The sequence below is a fragment of the Chaetura pelagica genome, unplaced genomic scaffold (genome assembly GCF_000747805.2).
Source record: "Chaetura pelagica isolate M959 unplaced genomic scaffold, ChaPel_1.0 scaffold117, whole genome shotgun sequence".
NCBI classification, from domain to species: Eukaryota; Metazoa; Chordata; class Aves; order Apodiformes; family Apodidae; genus Chaetura; species Chaetura pelagica.
In genome coordinates, this window is record NW_009954185.1 from 5,515,202 (window position 1) to 5,532,824 (window position 17,623).

Below are 17,623 nucleotides of genomic sequence, written 5' to 3' on the forward strand. Positions count from 1 at the left end.
TTGAAATCATGGCTGGCATGGCAAAACTCTGGTGCTTTATGGCTCTGATATGAGGGAGGGGTATGGGAATGGGTCTAATGCTGAGATTTGGCTTTGCATGTAAATGCTGGAAAACTCAAGGTTCTCAGCAGCTGCCTTAGATGGCCTTAAATCCCCTTCACGCCACTGTTGCAGCAGTGTGAGAATGTGCCATCAGCTGAGAATCAGTCCCAGTGCCTCAACTTCACTCTGAAAAGATTCCTGGTAATCCTGCTTCATTAGCAGACATCTGGAAGCACGAAGACGTCTGCATCACCTTTGGCTTCTTTCTGTTTAGTCTGTATTTGCAAACAGATCATTAGTGTAAATTAGCCATGTGCTGAAGTCTGGCATAGCATAGGGAAAAATGCTGTAGTCACCAAGTGATTACCTGTCTCTCTCTTGCCCCACAATAACACAGGTGAAACTTTGAATGCAGTTGGATCCTTACCTGTGTCCCCTGACATAGTATTTTGTATCCTTTTTCTTTGGAGCTAACAGAGGGCTGATTTTTGTCCTGAATGAGAGCAAATTGTTTGTACCAACATTGTGCTTACAATAGAAATCCAGTAGCTTATCCTCTCCCCTTGTATAAACACTGCCAACTTCCTTGCACAACTGTGGTAAAGGTCGAAATAATGGGTAGAGCTTTTCAGATGCCAGGCTCTGTTATCAAGTCTGCAAGATCTATGATTGCAGCCTGCTACTGCACAAGCAGCCATCCCGCAGAGTGTTTAACTTATCTGCAAACCATTTCTGTAACTTGACTCAAAAGCGGGACACAGAATGAGTGGGTTTCTGAGTTAACCAAGAAAATACTTCGCACTACCCCCTAGAATAACTCTATCTTAAGAATAAGGCAAACAACTAAATTCTCTGAACTGGCAACAAATGTTACTGCTGAGTCACAGTGAAAACGATTTACTGTGTGCTTAATGCATCAGTAATAGGTAAGTGGAAAAGAAGTGGAGCCTGGTGATTTATTCAGAATAAACTTTTCATTTTGCAGATTCAGCAGTCTCCACAAATAAACGTCAACTTCTTTATCTGAGTATGTTTATGTATAGGATGTTCACTGTCTGAGTTAAGTTATAAACCCTTATTCAGGAATGTAAAGTATCTCAGTTTTTAAAGGTGCTTGGCAATCAACTATCCCTAATAAGATCAAGTTTTCTTTTTTATATTAGCACCTAATACAGACTTAGAAATGTTTAGGAAATGTTTAGGAATTTGATTTACAATTTTCAGCCTTAAATAGTTAGTCCTGACTAGAGGTCAGTTTCTCTAAGCTACTGGGTATTGTTAGACAACTAATTATCAAATATTATCTACTACAAGTAATAATCTTTACTATAGGTCAGATCCTTTTGATTACAAATGGGAATAAGACCCAAGAAGGACATACCATTGAGCCAATAATTAATTTTTTATCATATATTTCTATGCTAAGAAATCTCACATTTTTCACAGAGATAAATGAATTGTCTAAATATACCCAGAAGGCAACAGCAACGAAACATCCATCAAATCTTTTCAATATATTTGCAAATAGTAAATGTTCTTAATCTTTAGTTGCAATCTTTGAAAGATTATAAAATAAAATATTTCCTAACAGTGCTTCCTATTTAATTTTTTTCTGTTTGTGTGTGTTTAAAGAAGGTGCCTTTCAGTACTGATTACTAGAGGCTGAGAATAAGAGATTCCCTTAATCAGTCACATCTTCAGACTGTAGTTACAGCCTTTCCATAGTTCTTCAAAAAGCAAGGATGAGAATACCAGGTACTACATTACTATGTCAGAGTTGTTTCTGTCAGAGTATGACTGGCTTATTACATATTTGGTGCTGTTGCACTGAGTCTAGAATTATTTTAACATCAATGAGAGACCCACTGTGCTGAGTCAGGCCAAAGACTTTTACAAATTTGTCCAACCTTTATTTGCAAACAGGTAGATGAAGAGACAGGAGGCTGAACCTTGCCCTTGTTTTTATTTTGTGATGCAGATAACCAACTATTTGAACTGGGTGGTGAGGAATCTGGCTGATCTGGAGGTGCAGATGGGTGCAGTAAAAAAAGTGCATAGTTTCCTGAACATGGACTCGGAGAACTATGATGGCTACTTGGGTATTGTACTCTAATCTTCTTGGGTTTTAATGTGGAAATATGAAAGCACAGCAGACTGGGTCATGCAAAACGTATTTACCTCTTTGGCCAAAACTTGTTCTAATTGACATGTAAGAACTCTCACTGATCTAAATGAGAAGGATAGCCAAAGCAGCTATGAGATATGTAGGCCATACTACTCAACATTAAGAAACCCTACCAAATGCCAGGGAAACAGAGCATGGCCCTGTAGTACAATCAGAAAGTATCAGCCCACAGTTACAGACTGGATGAGCAAAACATCCACGTAGCTATTCAGAAAACAAAAATATGGAATAAAACAAAAAGTTAGGAATGCACTAGAAGTCACATGCTTTGCAAGTAAATGGGGTCTGCAGGGCAGGGGCATGTTGGCAACCAGACCTCAGCAGCTCTTCTCTGAACTGCACATTGCTGCTTGTATATTTTTCAAATTGGTTTTCATTGGTATTCCAGAAATGCTTGAAGTGCAAGTCCAAAATGCTTGCAGATCAGCAAACTTCCCTGGAAAGCCAAGCCCATTAGTCTGCAGACAACACCTACTAGTGTATTTGCAAATCAGAATGAAGTATGAGCTGTGATAATGTCAACAGCTCATGTTGTATGACAGTAACAACATCCTTCCTTGCACTGCCCTTCCTGTGCTGGTTACTGACCAAAGAACTTGTTAACGCTTCACTGACACTACATTCTTCTCTGGTTATTTGGCTTCTCTCCATTTCATTGCCAAGAGCATCTGCCCTCTCATCTTACGTGTCCAGATCTGGAAGCTAAGAGCTAACATGCCCACCAGGCAGTTCTCAGCTCCCCTTCGACAGGGAACTGGGGCTCCATTTCTCGAGTGGCTTCAGCAAGGTGCCCATGCAGGAGAGAGGGGAAAGAGGAATGTCATAAAAAGTGACCCTCTGACAACATTTGTTGTATTTTGTTTTACTCTTAACTATTTCAGATCCCTCTCAAGTCCCAAAAGACTGGCCCCAAGAAGGGGAAATCAAGATTGAAAATTTGTGCGTTCGATATGAAAACAACCTGAAGCCTGTTCTTAAGCATGTTAAGGCCTATATCAAACCAGGACAAAAGGTACTGTGTTAAGCAATTGTCTACCATCCTTTTTCTGGAGCAGATGCTTCATTTGTGTGTTTCCTTTTCTAAGGTGGCAGAAGACCAAGAGTATCAACAGTTTGCAGTGACAATGGTCCTCTCTGAGGTCCCTGGGCATGGGTCAAGAAACTTACACTGATGACATCTTTATTCTTGTCTAGGATTGGTTTTCAATCTGAGAGTCCCATGTCTTTCCAACTCTATACCCTTCACAGAGACTGAGTCTAGGTGGCCAGATGAGGTTAGATGTTAGAGGGTAGATGAACACCAGACTGAAACAGAGTAAAAATGCAAGAATATTTCACATTACAACATATAGTGTCATTGGAGTCTGGGTCAAAATGCTGAAGTTTCAGAAATGTTGCAGGGAAAAGCCCTCATGATGCTGAGGGCCAGAAAAGAGAAGTGTGCTTTCCACGCCCTTTTGTTTTTTCCCTGGTGCCCGCCATCATCCACTGAGAAGGACCTTTCTACTCACCAGCAGGGCAGTCCAGTCCAGCTGTCCCAGAAGGACTGCAAGTCTGACCAAAGCTTCGCTCTTGTTTTTTTTTATAGGTTGGGATCTGTGGTCGCACTGGCAGTGGCAAGTCATCCCTGTCTTTGGCATTCTTCAGGATGGTGGACATATTTGATGGTTAGTTTTCACTGCGTATTTTGTCATTCCTGACCTGCTCCCTCCTTATTTCTTCAGAAGAAACAAGGACACTTTTTGATAGTTTATATTCTGACTCAGAAGATACTTGATTAGAATGGGGCTTGTTATGCCTGATCCTTCAAAGTGTCCCATTGTGAATAGCACTTGGTTCTTCCAGGAAATGTTACGCACAGATCATACTAATTTATTTATTTTTTCTTTTGTGTATGCTGTGACAGAACAATATGTCTTTTTTGAGATAGGAGGAAAAAATAAGCAATGCTCTGGAGCCTCTAAATTTCTCCCTAAAGAATAGCTGTATTAACTTACGATAGCTGTCAAAATATGAACAGAATAGAAACTAGAACTGAACAAGCTCATTCCCTTGATATTTATTTTTTTATTTTATCATGGTTTCCCCCAACTACAGCAGAAACTGCCTAAAGGTTTTGGAAATATTTTTCTGTTTTCACTCCTGCAGCGTTTCACTCTCCCATCTAATAGGCATGAACTGATACGCAGCAATATTCACCCTGGCATCTACAATACATATACATGTGTACTGTTGTGGGAGGATGGGAACTTACTGGGAAGTCACCTTTTTGTTTCAAAGATTTCTATATTTCTAATTTAGCCACTGCATGTGGAGAATTTGCTAGGGAAACACCAGTAGGATGTGGGGGGATAAGTAAATCTAATGCAGCTAAGTACTTGCTTATGTCATGGTTCTGTGCCTATATGTATCTATGTGTATCTGTGGCAACAGGTTTCTGATCACTGACTGGGGTTCCTGGATATATAAAAAATGCAAACAAGTAATAATAATGTTTATGGTCAGCTTCAAGTTTCCTTCTACTTTAGTCTTCCTTCTGTATCATCTTTGCTTTGCTTTTTCCTTCTGGATCACTGATTTTTCCCAGTGGGAATGCTGAAGTCTTTTCTGCTCAAGTTCTATTTATCCTTTGTGCACATCCCTCTCTCTTTCAGCTAGACCCATATTTGGTCCCTATGCAGGTCCACTTCTGGGTGGACTCCTAGCTTTAACAAAAGTTACATAATAAGATTTTGAGTAATTTTACTAGAGCCAAGATTTCGTTCATGTTGTCCATCTTATGTCTCTGTTATTTGTTTAAATTTGTTCCCTTACTTTAGCTTCTTTGTTCTTTAGCATTTCTCTTTCCTTGCCCCCCATTCAAACTGCTTCTCATTTCTCTTCTTGGCTTCCTTGGCTGCCCCTCATTATTTTCCTCATTTCTGAATTTCTCTCTAATTTACTTTTTCCCTTAGGTCTCCTCATCTGCTATTTTCCTGTGAGCACCCTTGCTTCTATCAAAAATCCACTCCCCTATTCCCATCACATGCCATAGTAATTTTTCTCTCATTAGTCCACCTCATCTTTTGATAACTCTCTCTCATGTCCTCATTTTTGAAGAAAAGGAGTTGCTTAACTTTATGCAACCACTGATATCTCATGCTGAAGTCCTATCACCTGAAGTCTGAAAACAATTGGACTTTGCACCCTACAGATGAAATCTTGGTTCCTCTGACGATCTAATAAAAGCGTAAGACTCTCAATAGTCCAGCTAGGTGGGAATTAAGTCTTTCATTAGAATAGGGCCACAGAGAGTAACCCACAAAATGTTGTATCATGACAATTGGGAATGATGGAAAAGGTGTGCATGCACAGCTTTGAATACCAATATATTTGCCTGTTCATAGTTAGGTGCTCACTTTTGGGAGAGAGAACTGATGAACTTAGATTAATAATGTTTATGGCCAGCTTCTTCACTTCTCCTATGGAGAAGTGAAGCTTCTCAGTGAAGTAATCCACAGGGAAACTGCAGAAGTGAGCCTGATGAAAATACCCCTTAGTGTATCCTCATTCAGTTTGCCCTGACCTATCCCCTCCCCATAAACTGGAGGAAGTTTCTGCATCCAGGGAAAGTTCCTGGCTTTTGTTTGAGGATTCAAGGGAAGAGATTCCTTCTGCCCTTCTCACCCTCTTCTACTTAAAGACAGCTGACCAGATTCTCTTGTATTTTTCCCCCATCATCCTTGCCTGAAATTCAGCAGTCAGCACATCATAAATCAGATTTTTAAATGAGATCCATATGCTCATTGACCTGAAGTAGTGACTAGAAAAGGAAAAATCCTCTTACTTTACCAAGTATCACAGCTGTTACAGCAACATCTTCTAGGCCAATGAACTACTAGGTTAAGGAGTGATTTATGTGACTGCTTCCAGTAATCTTATGCTATCAGAACAGTATGTGGTTAATCCACAACCAAATACTCAGATGACACTGCCTTGGAGTAGGACAGCGGGGTAGTTTTTGTTTTTCTGCTCTGCATCTGGTTAAAAGGTTAATGCTACCCCATCCCTTCTAGAGTATGAAGTATAGTTTCGGGTCCTGATGTATGGTTTGCAGATACATACACCATCTCAAGTGAAGTACCTTCTGCAACACTTAAAGTCAAGGGGAACAGAGAAAGGCCCAGGACATGGCTAGTTACAGAAGTTGCTCTTGTTCTCTCTATGTTTGGCTGTAAAGCTCAGGTTGCCCCATAATAAATTATCCTCCTGGTGCTGTCATCAATCACATAGCATGGAAGCCATGGATTTATTTCCTTTAAGGGAAGGTGAGGGGGAACAAAACAAAGAAAGAGAGCACGTCAACAGTGCCACTGGGTTTGCATTACTACACACACTCACCTTCCCCATGTTTATGTGACAGCGCTGAGAGATCGCAGAGACACACACAGCCTCACCCTCTGAGATCCAGACCAGACTAGCAGTTCTATCTTTTTGTCTGCTACTTGCAAGGTCACATGCTTTGTGAGACTCCCTCACATGTCTTCTGCATGTTGTTTCATACAGGGAGGATAGTGATTGATGGAATAGACATCAGCAAATTACCTCTTCATACTCTCCGATCCCGACTCTCCATTATTCTCCAGGATCCAATTTTGTTCAGTGGCTCAATCCGGTAGGTGGATGCCATCAGGGGGTGACAAGCAGCATTGCATGGCGTGTTTGTGGTGGGTGCTGTGGAACAGAAAGGGATGGAAAAGGGAAGGATCTTTCCTAGTTCAGTCCAAACTATCTACACGGTCTCTCCAAGGGAAGTCACGTCACATACACAATGTCAAAATGTTCCTTTGCAGAAGACCTGAAGGAACTGTAATTGCAGTACCAAGACCTGTTATGGCTTTCTTTGCAGCTTTAATTTGGATCCAGAATGCAAGTGCACTGATGATAGACTCTGGGAAGCTTTGGAGATTGCTCAGCTGAAGAACATGGTCAAGTCATTGCCAGGAGGCCTTGGTATGTCTAAACCAAGTCTCTGGGAACATAGACCAATAATGAAATAATGCATTCATGTAAACAGATACATGTGATCTGTCATTGAACCCTCATGTAGGAGTTGACAGGCAGCTAATTAATCTTCTGTCTCTATGCTAGAGACAATATTCTTACTAAAAAGCAGAAGAGTAGACTGGTTTTCCATTCATTGCAGAAAAATCCTGAAGCACCTCAGCATCATAGTTGGAGGAATAGACAGCAAAGAGTTAAAAAAAAGCAGTTTTACCTCCCTCCTTCAGCAGAATCTTGCTCTGCCAGCAGAGCTGTGGCTCTTGTCTAGAACACTGACAGGGCATTTTCCTTTATCATTTTGGATCCGGCTCATGAAGGAAACTTGCATATTTCCTTCCATATTAAGTGTATTTCATATTACTAAGATATTATCCTGCAGCATACCAGATTTGCTAACTATTTGTGCCAACTATTTGCTTTATGATAAATTGCTCCTTTCCCAAGAGGCTGTGCTCACTTTTTTGGTATCACTCCATTCCACAGTGTTCAGTCAAGATTATTCTTACTGGCTTTGACAGGGATTTTGTTTGACCCTGGAATAATGCACAAGCAGAGCTTTGGTAGTGCCCACTCAAAATCACTGGGTCCTGACAGTATGAACGTACAGCATTTCGGTGGTGTGACTCTCAAGAGTAACTGGTTTTATTACAGATGCAATGGTCACAGAAGGAGGAGAGAACTTCAGTGTAGGGCAAAGGCAGCTCTTCTGTCTGGCCCGAGCCTTTGTCCGCAAGAGCAGCATTCTCATCATGGATGAGGCCACGGCGTCCATTGACATGGCCACAGTGAGTATAGCCATTAGCACCATCGATGGACAGACTTACTAGAAGAGGAGGCATCCATGAGACCTCTTTAGCAGAGAAAACCAGTAACTTTTCCCTTTCCTCTTTTGTTTAGTTTCAGCTGTTTATTTTGAAGTGTTTTGTCGTTTGATGCCTCTAGTGAGAGGAAAAAAGGATGAAATGTTTTAGAAGTTCCCTGCTTTCACCCATGTGGCATTTCATTACTGAGAATGTGGGATGCAGATCAGAAATAGTATGGAATATGATCTTCTCTCTCTTATGTGCTTGAAGACACATTAATGACAATGTAAAAGGTCAAAGTAACTGAATTAAGCCTTCTCCTTTGATAGGAAAACATTTTGCAGAAAGTTGTGATGACTGCCTTTGCAGACCGCACAGTTGTAACAATAGCGGTAAGTACTGATGCCAACAAATACTCTCCTCATTCCTCAGACTGTAAATCTTGCCTTTCACCAGTCAGACATCACTGCCTCAAAGTAAAAACACCACAAAATAAAACTCAAACACAAGGCCAGAGTATTCCCAGACTCTAGAACAAGTCAAGACATATGCTATCAACCTGAAATTTTGCAGCAAATGCTATCTTGCAAGAGGGCCAAACTAAAACATGTAGATCTGATGAAGGACTTCAGAGGGAAGTTCAGCATCCACACTATCTCCAAGAAAATTTGGAGTGATTCTCACTAAAAAATTTAAACTGAATTGCAAGTTGCATCAAAATCTAGATTTGAGTTTTACCTCTAAAGTCTATGCATATATAGGATCTACAATCATGGCATGAATTTCTTTATAAAAGGAGCTGAGATTTCTAAAGGTTATTGGTGTGGTATCTCAAGCTGGGTTATCTTTTCTTTCATAATAAAAAATGTGGTTTATGATAAAGGTTTTAAAAATTGGAATCCATGGGAATTGCTCAAGAATTAATATCTGTTCAACTAATAGCTTATGATATTTTTTTTCCTGGTTTCCTGCCATCTTTAGTGCCCAAAAGCTCCATATATCTGTGCAGGTATGCACGTGTATGTGCACACGTAGACAGGCACACATGCTTACACCCAGACACAGTGTTCTACCTTATGACAGCAGGCTTACTCAACAAACAGATGTTTTATCCATGAGAGAAATATGTGTTTGAACAGCTGTTTCATTTGCTTTTTATGGAACCTAGTCCTGCGGTTTCTGGACTCTGGTTTCAAGTCTGTCAGTGACTAGTTTGTGTCAGGCACACCACTTAACCTAGCTCATTTACAATACACTTTAAGGTTCTTAGATGTGTAAATGCTGAAGATGTAGCAATAAACACATTCTCTTTCAGTTGCCTGCCATTCAAATTTTATTTGCCATTCCAATTTTCCTTCTGACTGGAATCTCAATTTTCTTTTGCTTTGCCTTTCTAAAGTTGGTGTCTGAAGCAAAATAATACACATTAATATTTAACTATCCTCCCAGAGTTGGCTTCACTTCCTTCCTGTGTTCATTCATGGCTGATCCTTCCTTCACCCACCTCTTTTTCTTTTCTTTTTTCCAGCATCGCGTGTCTCACATCCTGGATGCCAATCTTGTCCTAGTCCTTTCTGAGGGTTTTCTAGTTGAATGTGACACTGCTTCAAACTTACTCCTCAAAGAGGATGGCCTGTTCACCACTTTGGTGAAGACTCACAAGTAGACTCTCTCAGTCCACACTGTTCACCAGACTTCTGGCTCTTTGGTAGTTATTTTTACCTCTTTAGTTTCCTTTCACTCTGCTTCCTTCCTACTGCATGATTTCTGAGATGACAGTGCAAAAAGATGTATCTTTTGTCATTCCTGGGTTTGTTTAATTTCATTACTATATACTCTAATCATATTTAACAAAAGCTTAGGCAGCTAACATGGAATCTACGGTGTCAAAGGAATCCACCCCATGAAGTTATCCCTGACCTTCAGCCTGTGTAGTATCATGCTTTAAGAGTTTATTCTGTCTATACCTTACTGGCTGCATTCATACAGCACTGCAATCAAACTCAGTTTTATGCCCATTGCCTGTAGCACACACAGATTTAATCTCAGAGGGAGCTAACTGAGGTACAGAAGACAGTCCAGGAGTGCCCCAAGATAGATGCAGAGCAGACAGGTAGGGTACAGAGACCGAGGAGTGTAACAGGATGCTAAACCACCTAAGAACAGAGAACATACAGATGTTTTTCACCCGTATTTCCTAAAGGGGAAGATGTATTTCAGTGATGCTGCAGGATTTATCTCAACAGCTGTGCTGTCCATAATGATAATTAGCTGACCAAAAGTGAAGTGCGTGCATAAATATTTTCAGACTTGGTGCCGGAAGCTGTAAAGTAATTGGAGATCTCTTCAGATTAAAGACATAGTACAAGGGCCTACTCCAAACACCACTGTAAACAAGGATAGCCTTTCACCAACTTGGCATGCCTTCCTTTAGGCCCAGTCATGAGCTGCAGTGAGAATTATCATAATGAGAACTTCTGTGTTATTTTCTTTCCGGCAGCATCGGGTTCACACCATCCTAACTGCAGACCTGGTCATTGTCATGAAACGAGGGAACATTTTAGAGTATGACACGCCTGAGAACCTGCTTGCTCAAGAAGATGGCATCTTTGCTTCATTTGTCCGGGCTGACATGTGAAGAAGTGCATGATGCCTTCTAATAGCTTGTTTTTCAACAAATGAAATGCAAGTCTTTTCTATTCAATGTAACATCACTTTTATGGGCTTTTTTTTTAGAGCATCTCTCCTCGCACTTCCATCTTCCAAAATAATAAAAGCTATTGCAATACATGTGTGCCTCAAACCAATAAAAATATCACTTCATTCAAAAGCTATTAAACTTCACACACACAAAAATGCACATGTAGAGGCGGACGTGTTTATTGCCTGGGAATTTGGCATTTTCCTTAGATTTTTAGGTACTTTATTTTCTTTTATAGAGGGCAAAAGAATGCACTGCTGATATAAACTGCATGTGCAATGCTGGAACTGGCAACTGAATCGTGCAGTTTGTCAAGGAAACAAGAGATCCCCAGAAGGATTGTGTCCCTAGGGGGAAAAATTAAGAAGAAACAACAACCAACAAATCCAAACCCATAACACTAAGGGAAATCTGCTGCATTCCAAAGGGATAAACTTTGCTCTACAAGTTGTAGTGGAGGAGCAATGAATGAGGGAAAGGAATTTAATCAGAAATAAGGAAATTCTTCTTGCCCTTCACTTTAGTTTGAACACTATATTTGCCACAGTACTATTTTTCAGTGCAATGGTGGCTTATTCCAACAGTCAGTTCCTAGATCCATATATGTTCTGCATACTTTCTTCAATCAAACCATGCCAGTCTTCCTATAATTATGAATGCTTTGATAGGCTTATAGAGGAAATTTTGTACCATATCTTAAGACTTTATATTAAAATTAATCTGAGTTTATAAACTTGATATTAGCCAATCTTTTAAACATGTCCACTACAATGTTATACTTAAAATGGCACATAATTAGCCCACCACTCATTGTTTTTTATGCATTTAGTCCTTCACATTATTTATTGATGTATCCCAAAATCAGACCTAGTCCAGGAGGGTGTGATTTTCAAATTATTTCTGTTTCCTCAAGAATTTAGGTGAATTTATACACATATTTACATTGTACAGCTTTGAAGAGGTTGCCTGGACTTGACTAGTGCATACAGCAGGTTTCAAACCATGACAACTACACTACAGGCACTAAACCAGAAAGAGTTTCACAGACACTTTCAAAGACAGAGCCAGGACATCAGCTTTGCCAGTAGTATTCAATGTAGTTCTTACTAATCTGTAATGAAAATAACATACAACACAGTACTTGACAAAAAAAAACCAAAACAAAAAACCAAACCAAAACAAAAACCTATGAATTTTGGAGAAGTTGGAGCACTTAAAATTGGGTTTACATTTAGTCTATTGGTGTAAAAATGATACAGTAGCTTATCTTCTTTTTTTTTTTTCCTATCTTATCCATTGGAAATAGAAGCTGAGTGACACAATTAAACTAAAACCAGAATTTTATTAACAATTTATGAGAGGAAGTACTTCTGTGATTTCCCTGTCTACTGCTGTGAAAAGGTTTTGCTGTTTTCTGATTTAATTCCTTGTGCTGAACTTTTGTCATACAAAGAAAATTTTTAAAAAATAAAGCAGATGTTTGCAGCAGAAACGCATGTTCAGATTTCAAAGTCAAAGGGCCAAAATCGTTCCTGATTTCATTCCATTGTCTTCAGTGAAAAGCTAATTGGATTCATTGCTGTCAGACTCTGTCAGTATGAAGATGAAGTACCTTGTTTATCTGCATATCTTTGATGATGATACAATCCTGATTTATTTCAAGTGGTGCCAGCTAGTTAAGTGAGATTCTGATTCCCAGCCCATTAAACTCCACTGCTGTGAGCCTGGAATTGTGTCATATATCTTTTAGTACTTAAGAGGGCAAATAATTAGTACCTCTTTCCTCTTATGTATGTCTTGGAGCCATTACAGCAGAAAGAAGCATCTTCCTTTGCTCATCCATCCCTCCAAAGCAATAGAATCTAGCACTGCCATTGAAACATGTAGAGAAGAAAATATATTATCTCTGAAAAAAAACTATTATCATGCTTTATTCGTTTTGATAGAAATGTGCAGGAATATTTGCCCTAGTATTACATTAGTTATGGTTGAAGTGTTTGATGATTGCTGTAGCATGTCCCATAGCTGCCTAGCAGGTTTAAAAGCATAATTTTATTCCTGAAGCAATTAATCCTATTCAACATATACAAATTCCAAGAGACAGCAAACATAAACCAACTGCTATGGACATACCAGATCTCCTTGCATTATAGACTCTGTGCACATGCTGTTACATTCTCACCAAAGGCTTAGGCTGAACTTTCCTTTTTTGTGTTTTCCTCTAATGGAGGAGGCAGTTCCCAACAGTCACACAGCTGGGTTTTTTTAACTAAGAAGGGTGCAGAAAGGACAAAGTCCTTCAAAACAGATTTCAATTAATTGCATATAAAGATCTTAAATGCTTTAGGAGCAGTTTCCACAGGCTGTGGCACATACATGGTAAAGGAAACATTAGGCTGGAGATTTGCTTCTTTGACTCGTTACACTCCCCTTCTGCTGGACAGCCCTTATTCTCTTGCCACAGCCTTCTTTTTTTTCTTCATCTTGTTATTCCATATCCTTTTCAAAGCTCATGCTTGTGTCCCTGAATGCTCCTTATTTTGCCTCTGGCCTCCCACTCCTTCCTGATTTAGCTCCATACCCTCTGCTCTGTTTCCTTTCTGACACAGCTCTGCACTCACTCTCCTCCATCCCGGCTTTCTCTAGCTTTCTATCATAACAGCCCTCCTCTTCAGGGGGGTGCTTACTCTAATGTCCTCATGTTTGGGGGTTGTATGGCTTTTTGTCCTAGCATTGAACCGAACAAGCTTTCATTACTGCAATTATTATACGCTAGAACTATTAAGTTCTTCCTTTTACAAAAGAGCTTTGAACGCCAACCCTGGCCATGTGTGCATTTCTTTTAACTATGGATGGAGGAAAATCATCTCTGTGAGAGGTCCTAAATTATTTTTCTCATCTCACTTGCATTTCTTTTTCTGCTAAGTGTTCCTGTGACAGAAGAAGCAAAACAGAAAATGTAAAATCCCTTGCTGGAAGTGCAATGTCTTGTGGAACCACAATAGTGTTTCCCAGCCTTTAACTTGAAACCAGTGAGTTGTCCTTCCCACTCCTTGAGCCAGGACTAATGGCTGGCATGGAGGAGACTGTTCCCATCCTATATATGATCTTTCATTAAATTCATAACAGCTAGCTGATCTTTACTGCTTCTTCTAAACCAGAAATACCCCATACAACCTTTGTGTTGAGTAGAAGCTTGAATGTGCTGGGAAACCCACTGTAGCAATTGGAAGCAGTTCGTGATGCAGGTCCACAAGGTCCATAAAGAAACACTGCTGACAGGCAGCAAGGGAAGGCCTTTGCCTTCTCAAGATCCAGCAGCAGATCTCTCATCCAACTGATCTCCCCATCTATTTGCTTTGCTGGGGATTTCTATCAGCACAGTGGATGCTGGGATTCATCTACGGTGAATTATTTTGATCATGTTTTCTGGGCAATTGCAGCTTGAAAGATGATGAGAATCTCCTTAAAGAATAGCTTTGCCTGAACCACTTGTGTTCTGCTAATTGTTATTTATGCTCCAGGGACTTTGGCTGCATGACCATTATTTGGAACTGACATTTCAAACAATACAGTTACCAAATAGGAAAGTTGCCTTTTTTAGCTGTTTGTTTGGGTTTTTTAAAGCAAATAAATCAAAGGAGTGGCTGTAAGGACTCCAAATTCTGAAAAAGCTCTTCATTTTTAAGAGTGTGCCTGTTTTTCCTAACCGTATCATTCATCTGAAAGAATATATTATCAAAAGCTTCTTAAGCACTTGGCTGAGACCCTTTTAGGTTAGTTTAAACCAGCAGAACACCTCTGCTATAAATCAATACACCTCCACTGAATTCATTTAGGACCAACATGAATATGGTTTTGGCATCTTGTTATATGTAAAACCTCTGTCAGAAAAAAGTATTGAATTATGTTTCCTTACAATTCAGATGACATCAACTTTGAATGTGGTCAAGTAGGTCTCTTCAAACCTCTTATACAAGTTGGATTTAATCAGTTGTGCTCTCTTTGCTTCCTAAAGCATTGAGCTTTCATGCTTTGTCTAGGAAAAGATACTAATACAGCCACATACCATTCTGATAATGTGTCATGACAAGCTGAAGGAAACACCACACACACATTTAACACAAGCTGTGTAGGCATTTTTCACAAATGGAGATATAATGCATTTGAGGCAAACAGCTACCTTTTTAAAAAAACTGTGGGCAAGGGCCATGTTCTCATTATCATTATACAGTGGCAAAAATTGGAGTGTTTCCCCTGTGAGCACTATGGTGCAGTATCCCCACTGTGAGACTGCCAATAGAAATCAGTTCTTGAATATCTAGTGAAACCACAGTGCTACTTGTTAAAGTCTCTCTGGAGCAATGATTCTCCCGTAAAATGTGTTTAGAAGCAAAAATTAATTCAGCACATTTACTGTTTTATATCTTCAAGTACTATCTTTTGAAAGCCTAATTTAAAATCAAAATATGTTATGTAAATTATGTGATACTAATGATGGCATGTGAACAGCTCTTGAGTTTCTTTGGAAATATATCCTTTCAAAGGCAAAATGAAGAGAACACTAAAAAAATCTAAAAGCAAAACTGTAAATCAAATTCTTCATTGCCATGCAAACATCCCAATCATCTCCACATTGTTTTTTAACTGCTCTGTTTTCTTCTCCACCAGAACTGACCTTGGTGTGGAATTGTGGGGAAAGATTATCAGGTTTTCAAATTATCAAAAAATTGTTGTGAGGCAGAAGTTCTCTGACTCTTCCAAACTAGCAATGTGCTGATGAAGTTTTGGCAGGACAGCTTAGAGTGTTAGCCATGGCGTTCAGAGAAGCTTCCAAATGTAATCCTTCAGGAAAGAGGGATTTTAGAAAAGTCTTGATCTATTACTACATAGTTATTATTAATTATTCACTATTGATAGTGTCTGTCCTCTGTTATGCATGCAAACAGATCAGACATTCCTGGCAGGAGCTGTTTATTTCTCAAATTTCTTAAGACACATTCTGAAGAGACTATAAACAATCAGTCATTTTTTATATATGTATATTTACTTTAAAAAATATATATGCAGTATCTGTTTGGTGTAATTGACATTCATCACATGCAAGATGCCTTCTTTCATTTTCCTTTTACAAAGAGATTTTCATCCTATGAATCACTACATAATAATGTAGCATTCAGCTCACATGTTACCATGTTGCACATTTCGCTGCCCAGTGCATTCATTCCCATCTACGTATATTACTCTGTTTTACATATAAATACATTACATGGGTATACATCCTTCAGATAAAAGGTATAAATAAGTGGTGAACAGTGCCAGCTAGCACTGCCCATAAGAGTGTCTCATAGCTCTTCCCATGATACTTCTTAATTCTCCCTTTAATTTACTTCAGGGTTCTCTGGCCATACCAGCTTACATCCATAAATATCACTTAAATGTCCAGTCAAATATTTAACCATGTAACTAAGGAACTAATGCAGCTTAGTGTAAATGACATGGTCCAGAACCACTACCCTTCAGCATTGCAGTTACAGATGCCCCAAAGCAGCATATTCTTTGAAAAGCAGAAAGTTAGTTATTCATATTTAATGGTTATATGTGTTTTTATCATTACATGCTAGATTAGGCCTTTACTCTTTCAGCAATACCAGCTATGACCATTAGACCTCTCCATCAGAAGCAGGAACAAAAGTTTCTAAGAGACTCTGATTACTGCAGATTTTCATGGCTAAATTCTTCAGGTTTGGGGCCATCTACTTCTCCAGGCCTCACCACAGTATCTGAGGTCAGAGATGTCAAGAGTTGCCAGTTACTCTGTGATATGATCCTAAGAAATGGCATCTATGTTTCATGGCAAAACCTTAACTCTCACTCAGTAGCCACCAAAGATTTCAATCACTTGCAGGCAAAAAGATCTTTAAGCACAAAAAAAGTAATTTCACAATCAGAAGAAAAGTCACCTTTAGCTGGTGGTATGGCTCTCTGAGCCAGCTCTGACCTTCTCAGAAGAGGAGATGAAATTCTGTTATGCTACTCTGAGGCTGAAGTCAGACAGAAACCTTCCGGCTCCTGGTACAGAAGAGGAGTAGGCACAGTTTGGACAAGGAGATGGAATGAAAAGTCCTCACTACTCTCAATACCTGACTTTGTTGCTCCAGATACCAGTAGAAGAAAAGGAGAACTGGTAGTTATCATTTGTCCCAACAGTAGGAATACATGCTCTCTCTTTTTTTCTGAGGTTTTGCTGCTTCCAGCACTTTGCCACCCTAGGCAGCTTTACCTGTTCCTAAAGCAAAATCTTAGGCTTTACTTACACTGCTAAATAAAATGGGAAAAGTGGCACAGCCAACCTGTAAGACCATCCATGTGCCTAAACCCACAACTATCCCGAAATAAGGTTGCTTGTCCATCCTGCACATTTAAAACAGTCTCTGGACCATGCTTGGGGCATCCCACACCCAAGCCGTGCTTGGATACTAGGTGGGAAAGTGTCACCTGACACAAGTCAAAATCTTGCCATGGAAGAATTGGAGAAACAAAATTGCAGTGGAAGATGTTTTTTAAAAAATCAGGTATTAGACAGTTTGAGTCTTAAAATCCCTCTTAAAATCCAAATGTTGTATGGAAGTCTGAGAGGAGTTTGAGAAGAAGGAAGAGAGCAGTGACACCAAGGAAAGTAGAGAGCCGTGCCTGGTTGCTGAGCACCTGGTTATCAGACATTGCTCTGACAGAGTTTGGGAACAGCTCAGATGTTTGGAGGGCTCGGCTACTTTGAGCGTAGTCTGCTATGGGTAGGCCTGTGGGGAAAAGGAGGAAGATGCTAAGGAGTCCAAACCCTCATTTAAC

The 17,623-nt window shown here is 39.7% G+C and overlaps 1 protein-coding gene across 1 annotated transcript in view; it reads left to right on the top strand.

Moving 5' to 3' along the window:
* ABCC9 (ATP-binding cassette, sub-family C (CFTR/MRP), member 9) overlaps positions 1 to 10,874 on the top strand; it is a 73,709-nt gene extending 62,835 nt beyond the window's left edge. The window contains exons 32-39 of the mRNA XM_010002956.1: positions 2,021 to 2,141; positions 3,109 to 3,239; positions 3,816 to 3,894; positions 6,773 to 6,881; positions 7,116 to 7,219; positions 7,922 to 8,055; positions 8,403 to 8,465; positions 10,574 to 10,874. Of these exons, the coding sequence (XP_010001258.1) occupies positions 2,021 to 2,141; positions 3,109 to 3,239; positions 3,816 to 3,894; positions 6,773 to 6,881; positions 7,116 to 7,219; positions 7,922 to 8,055; positions 8,403 to 8,465; positions 10,574 to 10,711 (879 nt within the window). The 3' untranslated portion in view covers positions 10,712 to 10,874. The remainder of the gene's footprint in view (positions 1 to 2,020; positions 2,142 to 3,108; positions 3,240 to 3,815; positions 3,895 to 6,772; positions 6,882 to 7,115; positions 7,220 to 7,921; positions 8,056 to 8,402; positions 8,466 to 10,573) is intronic.
* The last annotated feature ends 6,749 nt before the right edge of the window (positions 10,875 to 17,623 follow it).